This window comes from Arachis stenosperma, chromosome 3, assembly GCF_014773155.1.
Source record: "Arachis stenosperma cultivar V10309 chromosome 3, arast.V10309.gnm1.PFL2, whole genome shotgun sequence".
Lineage (NCBI taxonomy): Eukaryota > Viridiplantae > Streptophyta > Magnoliopsida > Fabales > Fabaceae > Arachis > Arachis stenosperma.
Window position 1 is genome coordinate 165,419,020 of NC_080379.1, and position 26,162 is coordinate 165,445,181.

Sequence of the window (26,162 nt, forward strand, 5' to 3'; positions counted from 1 at the left end):
GGACAATTTTAATAGTTTAACCTTTTTAAAAATAATTGAAGTGTTTTAGATATGATAACAATTTATTTTCATAATGATTTATTTATAGTAAAGATTTCAATATATTATTATTATTATTATTATTATTATTATTATTATTATTATTATAAATGACTTTGTATATATTTGAAGAATATATTTGTTAACCCAAATCACAATGCATTATGTTAGGTTGTGTTTGTTTGCAAATTGTGGGCTGAATTGGAAATTGAAAAACTAAAATTTAGTATTATGTTTGGTGGTGATAAATTAAAGTTACTATTAATATAAAATTTTAGTTATTTTAATACTTTTAAAAAGTAAGAATACAAGAGTTTGAAAATTTTGGAGACTTAAGATTGAAATTTTTTAATAATATTTTTTTAAAAATATTTATTTAATTTTTTAAATTTTAATTTTACTCCTTTTTAAAATAAATTGGGACATCTCTCTTTATATTTATTTTAAATTAAATAAAATACTAAAATATAACTCAATTTTATGTACCTTAAACCAAACACAATATAAAGATTTAATTAAGTCTCTTTTAATTTTTGTCCTACAATTTCAGGTTTTTTTTTTTTTCAAATAGCCTTAAGGGCGTCATATTCTATTTTTTGAACTATTCATATAAAAACGTCTAAAACGTTTTTTTTTTAAAATATTTTTTAACAATTAAAATTTAATATATGTAATTGATTAAATTGTATTATTTCTGTCAAAATTAAATCGGATAAATCGATTTGGCAAAAAATCGATAAATCAAATTTTAAATCATTCTAAACTGATATATTTTTTTTAATAAAAAATAACTAAAATACTCATATTATATATATATATATATATATATATATATATAAATTTTAAAAATTCTAAATTTTAACCACACGACAGCATAGAAAAAAAGAAAAATTAGGATTTAGAACTTTTAAAATTAATATATATAAAAGAGTATTTTATTATTTTCTATAATAAAAATATTGTAATCATTTTTTATAAAAAAATATTAATTTAGACTAATTTAAAATTTAGTTAATCGATTTTTTAGCTAAATTAATTTATCTGATATAATTTTGACAAAAATAATATAATTTAATCAATTATATATTTTAAATTTTAATTACTAAAAATCATATTAAAAAAACATGTTTTAAACATCTTTATTTTTTTTTATTATTATAAATCCTCCGTACCAGAAGTAAAAATAACGTCTAATCTTTTACTATCCTGTAATGGTTTACTCTTTTGCTGTCTCCTTTTCTTGTTTCTTTTTTATTTTTTACTTTATTATAGTTCACACTTGATTGACACAGAGGAGAGAGAAGGGTGAGTAGGGTTTTAATCTTCACTCTTTTTTCTCCTTTTCCCCCTTTTCTGAATTCCTGAAACAATTTCCGAGTCTCACAGATTGTGAAGATACCCACAAAAGACACAAGCTAAATTCCAAAACTCCTTTTGTTTGCCCCAATTTATCATCATCATCATCTTCTTCTTTCTTTGCTAACCCTAACTTAGTGCACTTCAATTTTTACCCACTCTCAAACCCTAGCTATTCAGACCCATGATCCATTTCATCTGAATTCACCATCATGCTGCTTCCATTTGAGTCCACTACAGTCAAGTAAGTTCAACACCCCTTCCCACATTACCAAAGTTCATTCCTTTACTCTTTCATCATCATCATCTTCTTCAGTACTTTGTTTTTGCTAGCTTTTTTTTATTTTAATTTTCTTGGATAATGTTGGAATCAGGTGCATGTGCGTTATTTGAGAGGGAAGAGGAGAGGCATGGAAGGGGGTGACCGTGGGCTTCTCCTAGCTTGCGTGATTTCGGGGACCCTCTTCTCAGTTTTGGGGTTAGCTTCATTTTTGATACTATGGGCTGTTAACTGGAGGCCCTGGCGAATTTATAGGTAATCCAGTTGAAATTGTTGGTTAAAGAAGGATTTTTTATATGCTTAATTAGCCTATTTGTGGTCTTGATAATTCATTTATGGCTCAAGATTGAGTCTTTCTCCCAAAATGCTGTTGAATTGTGATATGCCATATGATTGCTATTTTAGTGTTACTTGCTTAGAAACAGTTGAAAAGTTTACTGACATTGGATGCTGAGTGTTGTCTTCTCCAATTGCCCAATAAGTATGATATTCTTGGCTACATTTGTTAAACAATTAGATCATTTAGGAAGCAGACATAAATTACGACCATTTGGCGCAGACTTCTAATCGCATGAAGGTTTTTATCTGGGTTTTAGTAATCCGGAGGGGGAATTAATAGTTTGTTGCTTCCCAATTCTAAAATGCTCTGCTGTATTTTCAGTTATGCTTCTTTTAAGTTACTTTTTGTGGGGTTCTATTTTTGTAAAGTTTCACATCAGTTATTGATCGTGTTGAGAGTAGAGGTACTACGGACAGAATGGATGCAAAATGTAAGATGAGCTGCTTTAAATTCTGAAGTTTCAATGTCATATACTTGTGGTTATATTAGAGGAAAACCTTTTGTATTCAATAACATATTACACTAAATCAGATGCTTATCCAAATTTCCTTTCATTTATTTGTATAAGGAAAAGATTATCCTGCACACTTTTGGAGATTTCATATAAGACTTCTATGTGTTGGTTTATCATTTAATCACATTGTGCATACATGGTAACCCAAATTAAGGAATATCATATTATACATTTGAGATTTTAAACATTATTGTTGTCATATTTACTTCTTTATTGGAATGTTAGCCTTAGAACAATGACAATGTACAACATGGTGATCAAGTATCTAGTTATAGTATCAACTTCCTCCTTCATGGAAGGTATGCCCTGTAAGGATCCAGGCTTGTAGACTGAGCTGCTATTTCATTCACTTCTGTACCTGAGATAGGAATGCTCAAAAAATTGAATATCTTATCCCTTTTCCAATTTAATCTTCTTTTCTGTTATCTTTTTGCTTATATATTATTTGAAATTTGTAGTTTACATTGATAGTAGTTGATGTAAGTGGAACATAAGAATAAATACAGATTGAGGTATCTATTCCGAGTTGTATCTCTCTAGATATCCAAGGTTTGAATACTTTTAATTGGTATCTGCTACCACTTTGAGAAACTGAGTAATTATAACTCTTCTTTCACATGATCTATATGATATTCTTTTTAAATATTTATTGCAACCACACGATGGCAACTGGGTAATTGAACATGAAAAATGTCATTTCTCTGGCTCTCTTGATTGACCAAGTGGTGAACCGAAACATTATACAGATTTTGATTGGTAGGAATCTAATACCAGTTCCAGAAACCAGATAAGCTATAACTCTTCTTTGATGTGATGATTTATGTGATCTCTTTTTGAAATATTGTTTGCAACCATGGGATAAGAACAGGACAATTGAACATAGGTTCAAGTTTTGATCCACCTTTGAGTCTTTCTTTGTCATCTTATATCATACATTGTTTGAGAAGAAATGCAAGTCCTTTTGTATGGGATTAACCTATGCTATTTAAGTATCCTGAAGTTGTTTATATCTGTTATTTCTTTGTTTCTGTTTCCAGTTGGATCTTTGCTCGGAAATGGCCGAATATCCTGCACGGTCCTCAGCTGCATTTGCTCTGTGGCTTCCTGAATCTTTTGGCATGGGTGGTTGTTGTTTCTCCAATTCTGGTGCTTATCATTTGGGGATCCTGGTTAATTGCAATACTGGGTCGAGATCTGATTGGTTTGGCCGTAATTATGGCTGGCACAGCTCTTCTCTTGGCATTTTATTCAATTATGCTCTGGTGGAGAACCCAGTGGCAAAGTTCAAGTATGTATTTGCTGGCCAATTTGTTATATTACCAAACTATACTTTGTGTTTTGTTCACAACTTATGGCTTGTATGTTCTATTTAATGTACCATTCTACACTCTGAAAGTTAGTCAGAGGCTTTTGTTGCATTACTCTGGTCGATTCTTTCCCAGGGGTGATCTCTCACCAACTAGACATATTGACAGCTGTTGGTGAACAATTGGAACCAAACAAACAAGCTTGGCAGTGGAATATTAATATGATTATGCCACAATGGGTAGTATCACATTAAAATGTTAGGGTTTAAATGAAAAGAAAAGTATGGGATTTCTATTAGAAAACAAGGAATATACAATATTAGATTGATGAAGAACATCAGAAATCATTCAAGTATCGATATGTCTAGTTCTGTGACTGAACATGGCTTTTTGTTATAGTGTGTCAAAGTCATATATCTGTTGATAGATAGCAATAACGTTAGATTGAGCAAGTCTTTCATTTAATCCTACATAAAATATGCAAAGAACAAACAATAGGGAGTTTTGCAATTTTTCTCTAATCTACACTTATAATTTCTTTGGGAATGTTACTCGTGCTTTAATTTCTCTAATCTACTCTTATAGTTAGTTTCATCTTCATTTTGGATATAAATATAATCATAGCTCATGTCCATATTTTCCTTTGACAGGAGCTGTAGCCATTCTCCTCCTCCTAGCTGTTACTCTTCTCTGTGCGTATGAACTTTGTGCCGTGTATGTTACAACTGGTCCACGAGCATCTGACCGTTATTCTCCTTCTGGCTTCTTTTTTGGAGTTTCAGCAATTACTTTAGCTATCAACATGCTATTTATTTGCAGAATGGTGTTTAATGGTATGCTTTTGAGTCATTTTGTTCATTTAGAAGTGATTATCCTTATTATATGCCTTGATTGTATAGATATTGCATGCTGGTGTTCATTTATTTTATAAATGATTTGATTCCATTTGTTTTAAGTTTCATTAAGTGGAAATCTTACCAGGTTTATTATTTGTAGGTAATGGCTTGGATGTGGATGAGTATGTAAGAAGGGCATACAAATTTGCTTATTCTGATCAAATTGAATTGGGTCCTGTGACATCTTTACCTGAACCACCGGACCCAAATGAGTTATATCCTCGACAATCGAGAAGGTATGCTTTAGTTCTTGCTCTCACTTTTGACTATCCTAGTGGAGACAAAGTAATTTTCAATGTTTTTCTCTGTCTTGACAGGGCTTCCCATCTTGTACTTCTCTATGTTGGCTCACTTTTTGTTCTGCTAGTATATTCCATTTTATATGGCCTAACAGCAAAAGAGGCAAACTGGCTTGGAGCAGTTACATCAGTTGCTGTTATTATTCTAGGTAATTTAATCAGTTCTATTATTAGTTCTATCTATTTCTTTAGATGTTTCTTCTGTAGTTATTAGATTGATTTATTTAATTCATTCCTTTTCTTTTCTATTGTTTCCATGTAGACTGGAATTTGGGAGCTTGCATGTATGGTTTTCAACTTCTTGACAGTCGTGTTGCAGCACTATTTATTGCTGGAACGTCCCGCGTGTTTCTTATTTGTTTTGGAGTGCAATACTGGTTAGTGCCTTAAATTGAAACATATAACCATTTATCCGAATTGCATGTAGTGTGGTTTATTGATGTTGAATGTTGCTTCTCCCTGTTCATAGGTATATAGGGCACTGTATCAGTTATGCCGTTATGGCTACTGTGCTTCTAGGGGCTGTTGTTTCTCGTCATTTATCAGTGAAAAATCCATTGGCTGCGAGGAGAGATGCCTTACAAAGCACTGTGGTTCGCTTGAGAGAAGGATTTCGTAAGAAGGAGCATAATAGTTCATCTAGCTTCTCTGAAGGCTGTGGGTCAAGTATGAAACGGAGTAGCAGTGTTGAAGCTAGTAATCTTGGTAATGTCATTGAAGCTAACAGAGGTTTGGCTGCAGCCGATACATGCAATTGGAATAATGCCCCATCTCAAACTGCCAGTTTGCCAGATGGAATAAATAGTGACAAGAGCATAGATAGTGGCAGGTCAAGTTTAGCAATACGTAGCAGCTCATGTCGCTCAGCTGTTCAAGAGGCTGAGGCTGGAACGTCTTGTGATGATAGAACTTTGGATCCCAATAATTCCATGGTGGTTTGTTCAAGTAGTGGTGTTGATAGCCAAGGGAATGAATCTAGCACATCAAACTCTGCAAATCAGCAAACATTAGAATTGAACTTAGCTCTTGCTTTCCAAGAAAGGTTGAGTGACCCTAGGTTTGCAACTATGCTTAAAAGAAGTACAAGACAAGGTGATCGGGAGTTGAGTACTCTATTACAAGATAAAGGCTTGGATCCAAATTTTGCTATGATGTTGAAAGAGAAAAGTTTAGAATTAGATCCAACTATTCTCGCATTATTACAGAGGGGTAGTCTTGACGCAGATAGAGATCATCGTGACAATACTGATAATGCCAGTGTTGGCAATGCCGTGCCTAATCAAATTTCATTTTCTGAAGAACTGAGGTTGCATGGGCTTGAAAAGTGGCTTCAGTTGTGCAGACTTGTATTGCATCACATTACGGGTTCTCCAGAGCGAGCATGGGTTCTGTTCAGTCTTATCTTCATAGTTGAAACAACCATTATTGGTGTATTTCGTCCAAAAACAGTCAAATTCGTTAATGGAACCCACCAGCAGGTAAGTCTCGAGTCTCTTCCCAGAATAATTCCATTTTGGAAGCTTAATTTCTGTTTTCTTTATTAAAGTTATTTTGGGTTGCTACTTGTGTAAACATAGCTGTGAATTTATTTTCTCATCTTGATGTGTTTGGAATCACTATTGCATGCAGTTTGAGTTTGGCTTGGCTGTGCTTCTGTTGTCTCCGGTGATATGTTCAATTATGGCTTTCCTTCGATCACTTACTGCAGAAGAAATGGCCATGACTTCAAAACCACGGAAGGTATGGACTTTATATTGAATTACATGCAAATGCATCTACAAAAAAAAATTAATATGGAATCATTCAGCTTATCTTCATATTACGTGTTAATGATGAATTTGTTTGAAGTTTAAGTATGTAATTAATGTATATTCTCTTGGATTTCTGTTTATGTTTCTAATTTGCTATTCCAGTATGGTATTATTGCTTGGCTGTTCAGCACTTGTGTTGGATTGCTGCTCTCTTTCTTGAGGTAATCGCTATGGTTTTTCAAAGTCATTCATAAGTTTTAGTTTTATCGTAATTTTGCCAAAGTTGTATTGGAGTACCTGGCATAGTTACCTGTGTATCTTTTGTGCAGCAAATCGTCTGTTCTCCTTGGATTGTCTTTGACTGTGCCTCTAATGGTGGCATGCCTTTCTATTGCAATTCCTATATGGATACGTAATGGTTACAAGTTCTGGGTTCCCCGAGTGAATTGTACGGGAAGTGTTGGAAATGATCGCATTTCTGGTACAAAGGAGGTTAGTTCTACCTACCAAGGGTGTCTTTCTGGTTGCTACTTAGTTGGTTGAGGTGGTTGACCATGACTCCTCCAGTTACCCAACACACAAATAAAAAATGGTTTTGGCTTGACATCCACCAAAAAAAAAAAAAAAGGAATTTATCAGATCAGTGATGCATATACTTACAATCTATCTTATTAGTAAACCGGGAGGTTCTAATTCATGCAATGCATTGCTTTGGGAGAAGGGTGTGATGCGATGGTTTTTTTTGGGGTTCAAGTAAATTTAATTTGCCAATGCATAATTGTCTATTTCACTTTTACAGGGTATAGTTCTTATTGTTTGTACGTCATTATTCGTTGGATCTGTACTGGCTCTGGGAGCAATAGTTTCTGCAAAGCCTTTAGATGATTTAAGATACAAGGGGTTGAATGATGATCAGAAAAGCTTGACCTCCCCATACACATCTTCTGTTTTTCTTGGGTGGGCAATGGCATCTGCTATTGGTTTAGTTGTTACTAGCTTGCTTCCAATAATTTCGTGGTTTGCAACCTATCGCTTCTCCCTTTCCTCTGCTATCTTTATTGGATTATTTGCAGGTATTTTTTCATTTTGCATATACATGTTCTCACAAACGAATATATTACCACACATATTTATCATTATCCTAGTGCTGATATCTTTTTTTATATTTTCTTTTCTGATTGCAGTTATTCTCGTAGCATTTTGTGGTGTGTCTTACTTGGAAGTTATCAAATCTAAAGATGACCAACTTCCAACGAAGGGTGATTTTTTAGCTGCTTTACTTCCTCTAGTCTGCATTCCAGCCTTGCTCTCGCTTACTTGTGGATTGCTTAAGTGGTTAGTAAAACGTTCTTATATTTATCACTGTATCATTATGATTATAAAGAAATGGCTCAAACTCTGCTTTTAGTATGATTGGTGCTGATCCTTTCAAAATGCTATTTATAGGAAGGATGATGGTTGGAGACTTTCTAGAGGTGTATATATCTTTGTTATAATTGGTCTTGTGCTTCTGCTTGGTGCTATAGCAGCTGTTATAGTTTACATCAAACCTTGGACTGTGAGTGCTGTGCCCTTGTTGTATTAATCTTCTTTTTTTTTTCTTCCCAATGAGTATGACACATATACCTTTTGTGTATTCTTATTCTCCCCTTCATAATTTTTTATTAATTCATTTTGGATGCAACTTCTTTCCAATTACTACAGATTGGGGTAGCCTGTCTTTTGGTACTTCTCCTCATGGTATTAGCAATCGGTGCTATCCATCACTGGGCATCAAATAATTTTTATTTGAGTCGGACACAGATGGTCTTTGTGTGTTTCTTTGCCTTTCTGTTGGCTTTGGCAGCATTTCTTCTTGGATGGTTTGAAGGTGTGTGTGGTTTATAGTATTAGCATCAATAGTTATGTCTTAAGTTAAAACTAGTTGCTTGGCTGCTCAGCTCATAATATTTTCATCCTTGTTTAGGTCAACCTTTTGCTGGAGCATCGGTTGGTTATTTTTCATTTCTTTTTCTTCTTGCTGGACGGGCATTGACAGTAAGTTATTCCTTCAAATCTTTCTACCTGTATGATAGGAAGCAAGCTATTTTGAAAATATTTGTGCATATTTTTATTTGCTTTTATGGATTGTATTTCTTTATTTTTTCTGTTCAGGTTCTGCTTTCAAATCCCATTGTGGTGTACTCTCCCCGAGTTTTGCCAGTCTATGTGTACGATGCTCATGCAGATTGCGGAAAGAATGTCAGGTTTAGTCATCACTTCTTCGTTAATTCTGATCAGTTATTGTTTCTAAGTTTGTTGGTTCAATTTATTATTTATTTATTTTTTCATGTTATCTAGTTTATTACTTGTATCCACTTCCTGTTTCCACTATTTGCAGTGTGGCCTTTCTCATGCTATATGGGATTGCACTAGCAACTGAAGGTTGGGGTGTTGTTGCCAGTTTAAAGATTTATCCACCCTTTGCTGGTGCTGCTGTATCGGCAGTTACACTCGTTGTTTCATTTGGGTTTGCTGTCTCTCGTCCGTGCCTTACGCTTAAGGTTTGGGAACTAATTGTAACAAAATCTCCTTGCCAGCAATCGCTAATCATTATGTGATAACTTCTCTATTCAGAAAAAAATATTCTAATTGTAACCATTTTCTAATTATGTACAGATGATGGAAGATGCTGTACGTTTTCTCAGCAAGGAAACTGTTAATCAGGCAATTGCTAGATCAGCAACAAAGGTGTGTTTGTCAGGACTCTACTGTTTATGCTCACCATTGTTTGGATTGCTTCACAATTTTTCTTCACAATTTTATGTTTTTGTATGTTGGAAAATAAATCTTAAAATTTTCCATGGTGAGCTAACTGAGATCGTGTGTAATTAATTGCATTATAGACCCGGAATGCTATATCTGGAACTTATTCTGCACCTCAGAGGTCAGCTAGTTCTGCAGCACTTTTGATTGGAGACCCTACTATTATGCGTGATAAGGGAGGAAATTTTGTGCTGCCCAGAGCCGATGTCATGAAATTAAGAGACCGTTTGAGAAATGAAGAATTAGTCGCAGGTTCATTTTTTAGTAGATTTAGATATGAAAGGACATTTCGCCATGAGCCAACCAGTGTAGATCACAGAAGAGTGATGTGTGCTCATGCAAGGATCCTGGCTCTAGAAGAGGCCATTGACACCGAATGGGTGTACATGTGGGACAAGTTCGGTGGTTATTTGCTTTTGTTGCTTGGTTTAACATCCAAGGCAGAACAAGCACAGGTAAAAAGAATAAAATGCTGCTTGCTATGGATGGTACCCATTCTTTTATTCATGTGACAACGACAATCCTTTTTCTCTTGTAGGATGAGGTTCGTTTGAGACTCTTTCTAGACAGTATTGGATTTTCTGACTTAAGTGCTAAGAAAATAAAAAAGTGGATGCCGGAAGATCGTAGGCAGTTTGAAATTATTCAGGACAGGTACTGCCCTGAATATCCAATGATCATTTCAAGTTTTACGGAGTTTTTACTGTCTAAATATACTGTTGTGTTTTATAGTTACATACGAGAAAAGGAGATGGAAGAGGAGATCTTCATGCAGAGACGTGAAGAAGAGGGGAGAGGGAAAGAAAGAAGGAAGGCCCTGCTTGAAAAAGAGGAACGGAAATGGAAGGAGATAGAAGCTTCTCTGCTCTCCACCATTCCTAATGCTAGCAGCAGAGAGGCTGCGGCCATGGTAGCTGCAGTGCGTGCAGTAGGAAGTGATTCTGTTTTGGATGATTCCAAAGCTCGAAAGAGGGTTAAAAGCATTGCACAGAGAATACGTCTTTCGCAGTTAGCACATCGTGCACTACAGGTTCCACACCCGATTTGCTATTACTTAAGAATTTTGATTGTAATTGGTTTGATCATTTCTGATGCTAGTGACCATTTGTTTATATTTACAGACTGGGGTGACAGGTGCCATATGTATTCTTGATGACGAAGCAACTTCAAGTGGCCGGCATTACGGTCCAATTGATTTGAGTCTATGTCAAAGTCAGAAAGTTAGCTTTTCCATAGCAGTGATGATTCAACCTGAGTCTGGTCCTGTCTGTCTTTTGGGCACGGATTTTCAGAAAATGGTTTGCTGGGAAGTTCTTGTGGCTGGTTCTGAACAAGGTATTGAGGCTGGGCAAGTTGGACTCAGATTGATTACTAAACGTGATAGGCAAACAACTGTCACGAAGGAGTGGAGTATTGGTGCAACATGTATTGCAGATGGAAGGTTTGGCCTTTCTCTCTACTTTTATGTTTCATGTATTTCTGGCTTGGAGAAATTCAAGGTTTCATCATTTTTAGCTTACATGTTATTTATGTGTTACTTATCAGTGCAAGTTGTTTTCAGATGTGTCAGAGATTTGCTTGCTTCCTCGTTTTTTTATATTAGTTTTTTCTTATTGCTTTTGTGATAAGTTTTCCTTTTTTATCTTTCTTATTGCTGCTTTTGCGATTCTTTTCTCCGAATTAAGATTTTTTGTTTCAGGAATGAGTCAGTTATCCAAAACATTATGGTTTCTTATCTGTTTGTATACTTCCGTAACTGAATTTATCTTTTAAAGATTGCTAGCTTGCTATTTTCAGTTTGCAAATCAACAAGTATGACAATAATATATACAGAAGTCCTTTAGGATTGTTAAAATACATGAGATTGTATCAACTAATCTGCTCTTTTCTTAATAGAAGTGTTTAATATGAAATTTGGATAGCTCTGCACTTATGCTTGACACTTGTTTTAATGACAGAGAACTACTGTCTCACTGTCTTTTACATTTTTGTTAATAAATATCTTGCAGGTGGCATATCATAGCAATGACAATTGATGCTGATTTAGGTGAAGCAACATGTTATACAGATGGTGGATTCGATGGCTACCAAACTGGATTACCTTTGTGTGTGGGTAGCAGCATTTGGGAACAAGGGACAGAAGTTTGGGTGGGAATTCGACCACCAGCAGATATTGATGCTTTTGGTAGGTCAGATAGTGAAGGGGTTGAATCTAAGATGCATATTATGGATGCTTTTCTCTGGGGAAGGTGCTTAACTGAAGATGAGATTTCCGCTCTCTATACCTCGATTGCTTCGGCAGACTTTGGTGGACTTGATTACCCCGAAGATAATTTGCAGTGGACTGATTCACCCCCGAGGGTATGCTTCCCTTCCCCCACAAACACGCGCACACACCCACACACAAACAAAAGCACAGAAAACATGTTAGTAATTGAAATTTGAAAATAGTAAATTATATAGACAAAATAAGATATCTTCTTAAATACCTCAGGATGTTATAGACTTCTAGTGACTCACATGTTGGTATCATACTTTATTCCACATCATAATTTGATGTCCGCTTTACTATAAATATTAAAGCAAAACAGATTCAGCGAAGTTTGCTTTGTTTCATTTTTGCTTAGGTTGATGGTTGGGATAGCGATCCTGCTGATGTAGATTTATATGATAGAGATGATGTGGATTGGGATGGACAATATTCTAGTGGGAGGAAAAGGAGGTCAGATCGTGATGGTGTGGTGGTGGATATAGATTCCTTCTCTAGGAAATATAGAAAACCCAGAATTGAAACACAAGAAGAGATTAATCAACGGATGCGATCCGTAGAATCAGCCATCAAAGAAGCTCTCTTTGCTAGAGGAGAGTCACGTTTTACTGACGAGGAATTTCCTCCAAATGATCACTCTTTATATGTGGACCCTGAAAACCCTCCAGCAAAATTACAGGTACTTTTCTTCATTATGATTGGTTATTTTTAATTAATTTTTATCATTTTTCCTCCCCAACTATCTTATCATGGCCTTTGTACATAGGTTGTTTCTGGGTGGCTGAGACCAGGTGAAATTGTGCGACAGAACCATCTTGACTGCCATCCATGCTTATTTTCAGGAGCTCCTAATCCTTCAGATGTTTGTCAGGTGCTGTTTAGCATCTTGCAAGAACTCTACAACAAAAGCTTCTTGATATGTATATGTTTGAAGAAGTAATTTTATCTTGCAATTTCTCTCAATAGATGTTCTGTGTATTGTATAGGGCCGGTTAGGTGACTGCTGGTTCTTGAGCGCTGTTGCTGTTCTAACAGAGTTTTCACGTATATCAGAGGTAATCATCACTCCAGAATATAACGAGGAAGGGATATATACTGTCCGCTTTTGTGTGCAGGTAATAAGCAAAAATGAGTACGATTTGCATCTCTTATTTGATATACTTTTCATGCTGCTGTATCATTCTTTTCCCCATCTTCATAAAGCTCCCTTTTGATAATGATGTCTGAAGGACTGCAATCAATATTATAGTTTCTATTATAATTAATTTTTTTTCCCCGGCATTTTAGGGTGAGTGGATCCCTGTAGTTGTTGATGATTGGATTCCTTGTGAATTGCCGGGTAAACCTGCATTTGCTACTAGTAAGAAGGGTTATGAACTTTGGGTCTCTATATTGGAGAAGGCATATGCCAAGTTGCATGGCTCCTATGAAGCACTTGAGGGTGGGCTTGTTCAGGATGCTCTTGTCGATCTTACCGGGGGTGCAGGGGAGGAAATCGACATGAGGAGCAGTGAAGCACAGATTGACCTTGCAAGTGGTAGATTGTGGTCTCAATTGTTACGCTTCAAGCAAGAGGGTTTTCTCCTTGGTGCAGGAAGTCCTTCAGGCTCTGACGTGCATATCTCTTCCAGTGGCATCGTGCAAGGACATGCATACTCAATCCTTCAGGTAATGGGGGGGAAGTCTTGTATCCACTGTATTTTATAATAGGAATGTTCTTTTAACTTTCACTTCTGTCATGAACTTTCAGATAAGAGAAGTGGATGGCCATAAACTCGTACAGATCCGAAATCCATGGGCAAATGAAGTCGAGTGGAATGGCCCTTGGTCTGATTCATCTCCTGAATGGACAGATAGAATAAAGCACAAGCTGAAGCATGTTCCACAGGTAATTCTTTACATTTTCCAACAGACCAGTCTTACACTTCAACTCGTCAGTGCTTCTTTATGAACAAGCAGATTATTTGGCTGCACCGTGTTACCATAATTTACCGACTCCAGTTGACTTAACTTTCCCATTACTCGTTTTTACAGTCAAAAGATGGTATATTCTGGATGTCATGGCAAGACTTTCAGATTCATTTCCGATCAATATATATCTGCCGTGTCTATCCACCCGAGATGCGTTACTCTGTTCATGGTCGATGGCTTGGTGAAAGTGCTGGTGGGTGCCAGGATTACGATACCTGGCACCAAAATCCACAGTTCAGACTAACTGCAACTGGGCAAGATGCATCTTTACCAATTCATGTATTCATTACCCTAACTCAGGTACGAACAGTATTGAATATTCAGTATTGCTTGTGTTGAACATATAGTAGTGTATTAATTTCTTTGAAATCTTCTGTCATCATATTTATAGGGTGTCGGATTTTCAAGAACAACCGCCGGATTCAGAAATTATCAATCCAGCCATGATTCTTTAATGTTCTACATCGGAATGAGGATACTCAAAACTCGGGGACGACGAGCAGGTTTCAATATATACTTGCACGAATCAGTTGGTGGGACGGACTATGTTAATTCTCGAGAAATATCCTGTGAAATGGTTTTAGAACCCGAGCCAAAGGGATACACCATAGTCCCTACTACTATACATCCTGAGCAAGAAGCCCCCTTTGTACTTTCTGTTTTCACCAAGGCATCAATAACTCTTGAAGCTTTATAGTACCTAGGGGATGGCTTATATGTTGTGTCTTTTCCGCTGCAAAGATTCTTTGCTTGGGCTCTCGGCAGATCGGCGCATGCATTGCTAACCCTCCTCAGACCAATTGGGTAATTTCTCTCATTGAACTTAATTTCTTCATTTTTTGACTGTCTCCTAACATTGATTTTTGTGTATTCACAGGCTGTGATGATGCAATTCTTAATGTTGAGGTTCAGCATTGAATTCCTATTCCTTATAGGAATGAAATGGCATCTGTGCAAGAGAGACAAAAGGGTAAAAAAGAGCTTGATCTTTTCAGTGTGAATCTTGTTGAAGGGTGCTTGTGCCAGCATTGGAGAGGGCTCTTATGGTGATTTGATATGTACATAGAAGTGGTACTATAGAGGTATACTTGTAACCATTTAATCAAAGTGGGAAAAGGAAAATAGCTGACAATAAAATAGGTAATTACTAACACCTGGTGAAAATGGAGGTCAAAGGGGGATTTGGGAAGGGTAGGTATAGTAACAAGCATTGAGTAACTCATTGTAAATTTCAGCTGCCATTTTGACAACTGCAGAAGAAGAAAAATGTACAAACATTAACAATCACGGGTTCCTATTAATGTCGTGATATTGGCCAAGTTTTGTAAAAATGTCTTTTTAATCTAATTTGATTTTCAGTTATTCACAAAGCTAAATTAGTTATTCCTTTACCCCATTTTAATTTTTTTAAGCTGAAGACTGTCTGATAGAGACTAATATGGTTTTGAATAATTGTGCGATATGTAACATCATGAGTCTTAAGATTTTTATGTTAAACGTAGATATTTATGAATATTGTTATTTTGCTTCCTGTGTCATCTTTAGATACTTAGGAGTGTAATGTCCGCACACGTTGCGCCGGTTGTGGTTGACTGTATTTGTTTGTTGGGTTTTTATTCCTTTTATTTACAGTTAAGTCTATTTTTTAATCCATAGTTCTTTACTTCAGAAATTTTTGTTGTTATATTAGGGTCAAAATTCATATCTATTATTTAGTTGAGATATATAGAATTTGATTGCGATATAGTTTTTTCCATAGCCGCCTTTTGGTTTGAATCAATTAACGACGACCACATAACCAAGGAGGTTCCAAACTTCCAATACGCATCTAAGTCTAATTTTGTCTTGATATGACATGAAAATGAAGTTTTACCTTGTGCTGTCACTTCATTGGAATCTTATCTAATAATATATACAAATTATTCTATAGATATTTTATATGAGTACAAGAAAGCACTTCTTTCCAATCCATTCTATCAAATAATATGTATATTTGTTCATAGCTGGTTACAAAAACTAGTGAGTTGTGTGAACAAGAAGAGAGTGAGAAATGGAGGAAGAGAGAAGAAATGGCAAAGTGATGAGTCAGAAGCATATACTAATGATTCCATACCCAAGCCAAGGTCACCTTAACCCTATGCTCCAATTCAGCAAACGCTTGAGCACAAAAGGAGTGACATCCACATTGGTCATAACCAAATTCATCTCAAAATCAATGCATCTTCACCAACTCTCATCATTACCAAGTTCAATTAAATTTGATACCATCTCAGATGGCTATGACCAAGGTGGGTTTTCTCATGCTGAATCCATAAGCTCCTATGTATCAACAATGAAAACCATAGGTTCAAAAAGCTTGAAAGAACTCATCAAAAAGTATAATGAATCTTCTCGGCACCCTATAGATTGCATAGTGTATGATGGTCTGTTGGCATGGGTTTTGGATGTGGCCAAAGAGTTTGGGATCATTGGTGTTACTTTTTTCACTCATATGTGTGCTGTTGATTACACATTCTATTGTGTCCATAATGAAATTTTGAAGGTACCAGTGACTGAAGTTCCAATAAATATAGAAGGGCTTCCATTGCTTGAACTCAAAGACACACCTTCTTTTGTTTGCAATCCTGCTTTCTATCCAGCTTACTTTGACATGGTCATGAATCAATTCTCAAATGTTGATAAAGCAGATCTTCTTCTTGTCAATTCCTTTTACAAGCTAGAGCATCAGGTATATTTTAGTCACCTTAATCTCCTCTCTCTATATATATATTTGTTCTTTCACTATTATGTATTATGATATATGCTTTAAATATAAATACTAATAAGGTAATCAAACTCGGGAATTTATTTAAACTCCCGGAGTTTAAGAGTTCTAAAACTTTGCATACTTAATCATCATCATTTGTATTGCAGCTTGATAACTTGCAGGTACCAATCACATGCTAAAAGTGATTAGTGACTTGTGAGAATTTGAATCAACAATTGGCTGTCCAATTACGTTATCCGCATTCATATTAATTAAATTAGTTAAAAACGTGACAAAAATAATCAATAAGTATTATATTTTTATAAGTGACAAAATAAATTTTTGTATTTAACAAACAAGTTGTGCATTTGACCCAAAATAAATTCAATCTCTAATTTATTATTTTTCAAAAAAAAATTTTGATCATTCATACATTCACAGTAAAAAAGTTTTAAAAAAATATTTACTTGGTATAAAATTATCAAATTTTAAAAATGATAAAAAAATGTGTTGTTTTTTAATAATATTTGTCAAAAAATCACATCTCTAAAGATTTTTTTTAAATACATATTTAATATCTATTATTTTTGTCGGGTTTGTTTATAAATCTTTTAGAGAATTTATTTATCTTTTGCATTTTTTTAAATTATTTTTATAAATTTTCGAATAGAATTTTGGTAGTTTATCCTTACCTCTCCTACACCATTATTAGATGGAATGTGGGGCCTATTGATGTTTCTACCCTAATCATTAACAAAAGAAAATGAATAGACTCCAGGTATACTAGGAGAAGTAAGTACAAAGAATCCTATGCATTTTTTGTCTTATCCATTTTCCTTGTTAATGTAGGTGGTGGATTCCATGTCAAAGCTATGTCCGATGTTGACCATTGGTCCAACAGTTCCATACTCTTATTTAGACAAGGCAATCCTAAATGACACAGAAAACAATTTGAACCTCTTCCAATTGGAGTTAATCCATAGCAATTGGCTCAATCAAAAGGCACCAAGATCAGTCATTTATGTCTCATTTGGAAGCATGGTAAGCTTCACCTCAGAGCAAATGGAGGAACTTGCATTCGGCCTAATAGCCACAGGTTTCAATTTCTTGTGGGTCATCACTTATTTGGAGAGAGAGAAACTCAAGAAAGAGATTTTTGATGAAATCCACAAAGATGGAAAGGGTTTAATTGTGAATTGGATACCCCAATTGGGAGTTTTATCAAGCAATGCAATTGGCTGTTTTCTAACACATTGTGGATGGAACTCAACAATTGAAGCATTGTGTTTGGGGGTTCCAATGGTTGCAATGCCACAGTGGACAGACCAGCCTATGAATGCAAAGTTTGTTGAGGATGTTTGGAAGGTTGGTGTTCGAGTTAAGGTTGACGGGGATAATGGTGTGGTGAGAAGAGAAGAGATTGAGCGTTGTATAAGGAAAGTGATGGGAAATGACGTTGGAAAAGAACTTAGAAAAAATGCTGAGAAATGGAGGGAATTGGCTGTTGAGGCAGTTAGTGAGGGTGGAACTTCAGACAACAACATCAATGAGTTTATGAATCTTATTGAGATGAGATCCTAAATTAAATCATTGTTCGTGTAATATAATCAGGAATTTTCAATGTATATAAGTTGTGTTTTGAATTTAACGATACATAAGTATCTTATATATAAGTTGTTTTGTTCCCCTTCTTTTGGTCTTACACTACACAGTTCACTCACACGTACCCCACCTTGGGTTCCTATGTTCCACTGTTTTTTTTTTTTTTTTTCAGATAAATTAAACTGTTCTTAATTTTAGACTACATAACAAACTCACACACCTATCTATATATACACACCTGACACACAACTATATGAATTTCTGTATTCCACTATATGGGTTAAACCCATATTTCGAACTGCAGCTGCAAGGAACCTACAGATTGAGTATAGTGTTTCTTTCCCCTTTGGGTGAGAAACATGGTATTGGTTAATATAAAGGCCTATGAAAGCTCAAGAATATCATGTTATTGTTATTATAAAAATATAAAGTAAAGTGTCAATAAATTTCGCTGATATTTAGCGGATTAATTTTTCAATATTCATCCCAGTAGCCAAAAACCCAAAAGTTAAAGGTCATATTGAGGTTGTATCATATGTGTGAATGTAAGTGTGATCAGCTGTCAAAAATTTACAGAGCCTGCACACACTTCATATATATCCATCCGAGTGCTGCCGCTACACATAAAACTAATTATTAATACATCAATACAAAAATTAATGGCTATAAGATTCGAATTGCCTAAAATATATTTGTGCCTAGATAAGTTTTTCTCCTTTTCCTGTAGCATGAAATAACTAATGAGAGCGTATCAGGTGCTCAAACTCTACATTCTCCCCTCTTCAGCTGCATGACCATCTCCATCTTCTCTCCAACCGCCCAATTTAACAATGTCCTCCACAAGTATTTTCCCTTCTGTAGCGACAAATAGGGACTCTCGTGATAAATATATTCATGAACTAATTCTTAGCTTTGATCAACATAATTTATTAAAAATGAGAATTTCATTTCATGACAGACCTTTATCTTTGGAAAGACTGCTGATGAGTTCTTGTACACCCTCCTTGCCCAATGTATCCTTCAAGTACATTGCAGCAGATGCTACCTCCTCAGGAGTTACTTTCCCGTCATAATCCCTGCCATAAAAAAAATTAAATAAATCACTAAAACAGCAATTCACTCTAACAATTGACAAAGTGAATGACTAACTTGTCAGTGGCAGACAATTTCTGAGCTATAGTAACTGGATCAAATTACTTCCATTTAGTAATTTACGTTAAGAAGTATATTCAAGCGTCCAGTCAGAATTAAAGTTCAATTTTACTTTATAACCCAGGCACATTATGAAACCACATATTTCACTGTAAAGAGATTATGATATAATTACAATAAGCACACTGCCTAAACGCCTTATCCAAACTAGCACATGCCCTGCCTAAATGCCTTATCCCAAACTAGCACATGGCCTGTTTAGGTACTGCTTGGTCCTGGGGTAAAGTCTCAACCAGACCATTTAGTATATCTGCTCCCTCCCAACTAAAATCATACACCTTTGTGACAAGAAAATGATAGACCAGTGAGAGACTGGGTACAAACCTGTCCAAAAGCCTCCACCGGTCACCAATTTTGGCATCCACATCATCTATTTCCTTCTCAAGATTATGGAGCATAGCATCGACCTGACATAGTTTCAAATGAACACAATTCAGATATATGAAATTGGTCTCCAAGTATTCTTTAAGAATGGATCAAGGATGAGTCTTACTCTCTCTATGAGTGCTGATGACACTCTATCCCCTTCACCTGATTCTTTATCATGCTCATCTTCCTCTCGGGCAGCTTTATATGCTTTAAAGGCCTCTTTTTCACTATCTGTACCCTCCTTCTCCACCACACTGTTATAAAGTTCTATCTGGAGACACAGAAAATAACCAAAGATGTCAGTGGCAAAAATGGATCATACACACAAACACAGTAGTTTTTATGAGTGTTATACGAAAGTCAGTTCTGTTAAATCATCTTATAGAAAGCTATCCATTGGCCTATCAAAGAAGTGTTATTCAATAGGAGGATAAAATCATGACCATCATCAGATCTTACACAAAGACAACTTAGAATTTAAAAAGTGTGCATTACTATGCCAAGACTTGACCCCCTCTCTTTTTCTCTCTGTCCTAATCACATGGATGATCAACCAGTTACAATAGATTAGGTGCCAAAGCAATAATTGAAATTTCTTATAGCCAGCCAATTTAAAAACCAAATAACACAATTCTTAATATTAGAAATTATACACACAAAAATTGTAACAAAACCAGGAAATCATCCCTGTTTAAAAGGGTAGCTATCATCTCGAAACTTCAGCACACCGTAGCAACTTTGATGAAGACAAAATATATAGATGATAATTATATAAAACAATGACAAGTACTGAAAGCACCAAGGTACCTCTTTGTTAACAAGCCTTAGAAAATCTTCGCGCTCCGTACTTACAGACTGTCATCAGAATAAAATACATAAGAATACAAAAAACTGCGCAGACATTTATCAGCAAAGAATCATACAAAATCAAAAGCAATTCACAAAATTGTGGCAAGCACACTCTTTGAAACTTTAAATACTCAACTCACCGACGCAGATGCTAAAACAGCTAATGCACGACTAAGTTCACACAACTGCTCTTTGTTTTCTAATGCTCTGGCTCTGGCAAGTTGATGTGCTTCCTTGGCAGATGAAATATTCATCTCTTTCAAGGCCTTATCATCCTCGCGAGTATTAATATCCTTCCTTGCTTGCTCCACTTCCTCTCTCTCCTCCTCCTCCTGCATTTTTTATTCATAACAATGTATTATTTGTTACAGTTTTCGAAAAGTCTTGACTAAAGTTAGTTAGTATTCATCAACATCAGGCCTCTAGAACTAAAATAACTTTATATGGTGAGTTGTGCATATCAAAACCCTGAAACTTAATTCTTAACCCCATTGGGACTCAAACTGAAGAGTTGTAATTCTTTTTCCCATCCTTTATCATTTAGGTTCTTTTTTGGTAGATTCGTGACAGATGAAACACAGCAAATATCATATAAACTAATAAAAAGAATACCATTGTCAACCTATCATCAAAAAGAAAAGAAGACTTTCTAGAAGGTTATATATACAGAGCAATATGTTTGTACATATTACCTTAATAAGTTCTTCCTGCATTTCAAGGAACTCCAATTTCCTCCTCCTCTCTGAGACAGAATCCTCAGAGGGTAAAGAAGTAATGCCAACAGTATCAACAACTTCATCAGGCAGAGAAGAAAGCGTAGCCTGCACAGCTTCTTCTGGCTTCAACTTCCCAGACACGGTAAATGCCCTGTTATGGTTATCAAAGCAAAAGTTAAAAATACATCTTTATTTTGCTTATCATTTGGATCCAGGGAAAAGCATTGTCAAAATTACCTAGAAAGTATCAGAAGAGATGATGGTACAGAGTGATTCAGAGATAGGTCCAACCAATCTCGAAGCTGCACAGGAAGGTTTACAGGTTTAGAACAAGATACCAAAGTAACATTCTGATCTAGTACTTCAAAAGCACACAAATGATCATGAATTGTTTCAAGGAAATTTTATTGAAGAGAACGAAAAAAGTACAAAACTGGAAATAATCATGAATTGTTCCCAACATCTAACCTGTTGGCGCATTTCTTCAACAGAAAGCAACCCAAGCATGCCTCTCTCTCTACAATCTTCCCGTAGTTCAGCTTCTGAAAGAGAATCCACGCCTTCTGCTTGAATCAATCTATCGTCTTCCTTAATCCTAAACAAAGGAGAGGGGGGGGGGGGGGGGGGGGAGTAATGCATGTAAGGCACAATTATGTGGATGCCAATCCTACCGAGCCTTTTCAGCATGCAATCTGACAGATCTTTTTAAAAAAACTTCCCCGGTACTCATCAACTTTTCTTTATAAGAAATTTCCAACAAAATCTCATCATGCAATTGAAATTACTTACCAAAGAAAAAGCTCAACATTGACATCATAAAATGGATCTTACCGCTGTAAACGTTTTCGTAGCATATATCGCAAGTATGCATCAGTTCCAAAAGGACTAATCCCCATGTATTTGCACATATTGACTAAACGTGGCCTACAAGTTATAGGGACATTATAAGTCATTATAACATTTTTTTTGAAGTACAAGAATAACAGAATATTGAGAGAGAGAGAGAGAGAGAGAGAGAGAGAGAGAGAGAGAGACTTTTTGGGGGGTGGGGGGGGGGGGGGTTTAATAGACCAACCTGCTTATATTGTCTAGAGTTAGTTCATCGTTAAACAACTTAGCAAATCCCAAAATTTCCTCATTGGAGACACGTGAACCTCTTCTAATCTGCATAAAGAATAGGAAGTTACAAATGATCAAGTGAACAAAAAGTCTGGGCAGAAAGTCAAATAAAAGGCTCTTAAAACTGAGATTTTAACCAAGTTTAAGAATTCATCAAGATCTTCTGCTGTTTTCTTTATCTCTCCACTACGAGAGTTTTGAACTTCTTTTGCCATTTCTTTGACTGTATCCTGGAGGAATCTTGCATATTCTATTCTTGCCTTGAGTCTCCTTTTCAATGCTTCCTACACAGTGAACAACTGAGTCAAGCAAAAATCCTACAACAAAAAATTCAAATCTCAAACGTTCATAATACGAAACAAATAGACAAGAAAATCTTTTATCATATAAATTGGTCACAATGTAGCCGACCCCACCTAGTGGGATAAGACTTTGTTGTTGTTGTTGTTGTTGTATATAAACTGGTCACAATGTCAATACTATTGGGTCATCGCCATAAACCAGTGGAACATGTTTCAACTTTCAACTCATTTACGATACGTAACAAGGAGATGCAAATTAGCAAAAAATAGACATTATGTTCATATCAATCTTTGGGAACTGTCTATAACATAAGATCCAATCCTGGCTGGGACAGGCCCACATTTGCAGTAGTTTAAGTATTTCTTTTTCCTTTGCAATGGATAGAATAGAAGGTTTAGAAAGCAGACCACTCTCGAGATGAAATGAGGAAATAATTATCTCATTAGCTAATATATGCTCTCCAAGGAGAACAAACAAACAATTAAAAATTTTCATCACCATTTACCTGTTCTTTCATTTTGTCTTGAAATGTTGATGGCAACATGTTCGGGAAAAGTTTCAAAGCCACAGGCAGGAGGAATTCCATGAAGGGAACTATAATAAAAACAGCAAACGGAACAAGCCTAAAGATATCGGCAGTAGTCCGCGTGAGCTGCTGCCTTTCCCTCCTAGTGAGACTCTTCCCACCAGCAAGCTTCAGCAACAACCTTGAACTGATCCTCACATCCACCCAGAGCAGCTTAAAACCCAGCCAATAATGCTGCAACGTTGAGACAAATTCCGTCTTCCAGTGAACCAGTTTTTTAGCCCAGTCCTCCCTGCACCAAAACAAAAACACAAGGAAAAGGATTAATAGTCTGAATAAGAATTTACAAATTCATGCACAAAAAGGACCTTTGATTCCTTATTTATCACTCTACTGATTTGTTATGCCTCAAAATTTTATCCTATTTCCACTTCCAAAAAATTTCAACATGCATTCATCAACTTCTTGTCAGAATATTTCAAACCATGATGCAGCTGTATCTACAGTTGTATTCGACAGCAATCGCAATTGCATCAGCTGCAGTTTCCCAGACAAATTTTCACAATCACAGTAAATAGCAATCAAAACACCACTAGAAAACCAAAATTCATCGATGTAAAATTGCAGTGTGGTGGCTATCTCTATAACTGTATTCCAACAGTCATTATGACATCATAAGCTGCATTTTCCCACGCAACTTTTCAATGTAGCAAGCTGTATTTTCCTGCGAAATCACACCATCACCAAAAACCACAGTAATGAATTCATATCAACATCGTTTTAAAATTGCATTGTCCGTGGTTGTCTCTACAATAGTATCATTAACATTAATTGATAGAGCATCAGCTGCATTTTCGCAAGTAATTTTTGCTTGTAGCTTTTCGCGCTAACTCTTTCTCACAGTCACAGTAACCACCACAAAACTACACAAAATCATCCATTCATATCAGTGTGATTTAGAATTGCAACATTGCCAGCAAAATTATAACAGCATCAGCCACAATTTTCCACACTCACAACAAAGCAATCGCAAGACAACAGTGACCTAAATTTAAAACCATTATTATGCGCAGGACTAGTAATAGCAAGTGAGATTTGTTTTTTATCAACCAACCTGCTCATGGATGCAACAGCTCTTAACGCAGGACCAATCCCTAGAAATGTCGCCCAAACTCTCTGTAAAATGGACTGCGAATCCTTCTGAGACTCCTGCTGCCGTTTCGCCTTCGCCTTCGCTTTCACGGTGGTTAATCCTTCGACGGCCTGATCGCACTCCTCGGGGGAAGCCTCCTTCCTCTTCTTGGCAACCATCTCCTCGTTCCGTTCGTTGTCATCGTCCGGCTGCTTCGCAGTGGCGGTGGAAACGCGGCGCAGCGATTGGGACGCGGTCATCCACCTCATCCCCATGGGCGCATTGAATTCGGAAGCGAAATCTCTGGAAATGGAGAAGCTCCGCGCGTAGGGTCGGAATCCCAATCGAGAGAAGTAGAGAGGCTCCACACTTGGAAACGACGGGGAAGCAGCGCCATGAGGATTGTCAGAGGGAGGAGCAGAAGGAGGAGAGGTTAGATCCTGTGTGGCGGTTCCACGACGGAGAAGAGAGTTTGAGCTCGGAATAAAGGTGGAAGAAGCGTTAAGGTATTGATCGACGAACCTCTTCCTTCTGAGAATAGCTCTTGAGGCCATTTTTGTGTGTATTTGTTTCAATCAATAAACATATAAAATGAAAATCTGTCACCAAGAAAAAGAGAAAAAATAATTAAGGAATTAAATATTGATGGAAGTTTAGGGTGCGGAATTAAATGAGTGAAAAAGAAAAATGTGAGAGTGGGAATAGGTAGTGAATGAGCTTACAAGGGGGAACGTTGGTTTGTTGAACGAGGCAGAAAGAGAGAAAGAGGAGAGTAATATTAGTACTAGGGTGTAACGAAGGAGAGGTTTAAGGGGCTTCTCTGCATTTGCTTCTCTTTCTTTTGTTTCTTTTTTTTATTTTATTTTTTATTGTGTTGCTTGCTTCACTAACTTGTTACTCCCGTTGCAGCGGGAGAGGCTAGTATGCTTGTATCTTTTTACCGATTTGCCCTTCTATCTCAACCACTTTTTCGTGATTGTCCCTAAGATCCACGTCATTCAGTGCGATTTCGAGCATAGCTTTGACACAGGAATTACGACCCTCCGATCGTTCTTGCTTCTTACACAAGCCAGATTTTTCAAATGAATATTTGATTTTTATCTATTTATTTATTATTGTGCAAAAAATTTAACACAAATAATTAATATAAAAAAAAATTAAATAGTTAAAGTCGAAAATCATACGTGCATGAAGCAAATTATAGTTAGCGAAAAATTAAGTTTAATAGCCAAATTACATATTGGTGTTTAAATTTGTTTGAACTTTAAAATTATTTGACTTCTAAAATTACTTAAAGTTTAAAATTATTTAAAATTTAAGTTTACTTAAAATTCAAGATTACTCTAAATGCAAATTTAGTTTAGTCTAATGTTATATCAATTAGCATAAAATTCTTTCTTTATAAATAAGAAATTAAAAATAGTTTCAATAAGTTATGAGAATTTTATATAATTTACACACTCACTCAATCTAAAATATTAGATTCTTAATTTTTTTGACATACAAAAATATGAGTCACGAGTTTATATAAGTATTTAAAAACTGTATCTAACTCTAACTTTTTTCTTTTTAATAATATCAGTCATGAGTTTATACAAGTATTGAAAAATTCTAGCTAACTCTATATCTTTTTTTCTTTTTAGTAATTTTAATTATGACTTTTATTTTTGTTATTTAAATTCTATCATTTTCTTTCAAATACTTGTTAATTTTTATGCATTTTAATACAAATTTGTAATTTACAATTTTTTATTTTTTACT

At 35.6% G+C, this 26,162-nt stretch overlaps 3 protein-coding genes across 3 annotated transcripts; 2 read left to right on the forward strand and 1 right to left on the reverse strand.

Moving 5' to 3' along the window:
- The first annotated feature begins 1,330 nt into the window (after positions 1-1,330).
- Positions 1,331-15,189, forward strand: LOC130967848 (calpain-type cysteine protease DEK1). Its single transcript, XM_057892880.1, has 32 exons — positions 1,331-1,639; positions 1,770-1,930; positions 3,567-3,817; positions 4,487-4,669; positions 4,833-4,968; positions 5,050-5,180; positions 5,294-5,408; positions 5,501-6,509; positions 6,661-6,771; positions 6,945-7,003; positions 7,112-7,274; positions 7,582-7,855; positions 7,967-8,117; positions 8,229-8,340; positions 8,487-8,652; positions 8,749-8,819; positions 8,937-9,028; positions 9,163-9,325; positions 9,441-9,512; positions 9,668-10,042; positions 10,126-10,241; positions 10,320-10,617; positions 10,709-11,028; positions 11,597-11,948; positions 12,215-12,535; positions 12,623-12,727; positions 12,843-12,971; positions 13,144-13,524; positions 13,607-13,744; positions 13,891-14,127; positions 14,219-14,631; positions 14,705-15,189. Exons 2-31 carry the CDS (start codon positions 1,806-1,808, stop codon positions 14,522-14,524), a joined length of 6,462 nt encoding a protein of 2,153 aa, XP_057748863.1. The 5' UTR covers positions 1,331-1,639; positions 1,770-1,805; the 3' UTR covers positions 14,525-14,631; positions 14,705-15,189.
- A 584-nt stretch (positions 15,190-15,773) lies between these two features.
- Positions 15,774-18,257, forward strand: LOC130967850 (flavonol 7-O-beta-glucosyltransferase UGT74F1-like). The gene is made up of 2 exons (XM_057892882.1): positions 15,774-16,555; positions 17,423-18,257. The coding sequence occupies exons 1-2, from the start codon at positions 15,878-15,880 to the stop codon at positions 18,152-18,154; spliced, it is 1,410 nt and encodes a 469-aa protein (XP_057748865.1). The 5' UTR covers positions 15,774-15,877; the 3' UTR covers positions 18,155-18,257.
- A 323-nt stretch (positions 18,258-18,580) lies between these two features.
- On the reverse strand, positions 18,581-25,270 carry LOC130967849 (uncharacterized). The gene is made up of 15 exons (XM_057892881.1): positions 25,124-25,270; positions 24,384-25,000; positions 23,249-23,561; positions 22,578-22,724; positions 22,397-22,485; positions 22,153-22,245; positions 21,790-21,916; positions 21,559-21,623; positions 21,298-21,472; positions 20,746-20,937; positions 20,564-20,611; positions 19,881-20,027; positions 19,712-19,794; positions 19,136-19,251; positions 18,581-19,030 (listed from the first exon to the last, which is right to left on the reverse strand). The coding sequence occupies exons 2-15, from the start codon at positions 24,953-24,955 to the stop codon at positions 18,942-18,944; spliced, it is 2,256 nt and encodes a 751-aa protein (XP_057748864.1). The 5' UTR covers positions 24,956-25,000; positions 25,124-25,270; the 3' UTR covers positions 18,581-18,941.
- Between the last annotated feature and the right edge of the window lie 892 nt (positions 25,271-26,162).

Bases quoted from the DNA above. Each gene is read 5' to 3' on its own strand.
- LOC130967848 (XM_057892880.1), top strand. From the start codon at position 1,806: ATGGAAGGGGGTGACCGTGGGCTTCTCCTAGCTTGCGTGATTTCGGGG. The intron at 8,341-8,486 runs GTGAGTGCTGTG...CAATTACTACAG, and splicing joins TTTACATCAAACCTTGGACT to ATTGGGGTAGCCTGTCTTTT. The intron at 13,745-13,890 runs GTAATTCTTTAC...TCGTTTTTACAG, and splicing joins AGCTGAAGCATGTTCCACAG to TCAAAAGATGGTATATTCTG.
- LOC130967850 (XM_057892882.1), top strand. From the start codon at position 15,878: ATGGAGGAAGAGAGAAGAAATGGCAAAGTGATGAGTCAGAAGCATATA. The intron at 16,556-17,422 runs GTATATTTTAGT...TTGTTAATGTAG, and splicing joins TTTACAAGCTAGAGCATCAG to GTGGTGGATTCCATGTCAAA.
- LOC130967849 (XM_057892881.1), bottom strand. From the start codon at position 24,955: ATGGCCTCAAGAGCTATTCTCAGAAGGAAGAGGTTCGTCGATCAATAC. The intron at 21,917-22,152 runs GTAAGATCCATT...TCCTTTGTTTAG, and splicing joins CTACGAAAACGTTTACAGCG to GATTAAGGAAGACGATAGAT. The intron at 19,795-19,880 runs GTAAGACTCATC...AAACTATGTCAG, and splicing joins CATCAGCACTCATAGAGAGA to GTCGATGCTATGCTCCATAA.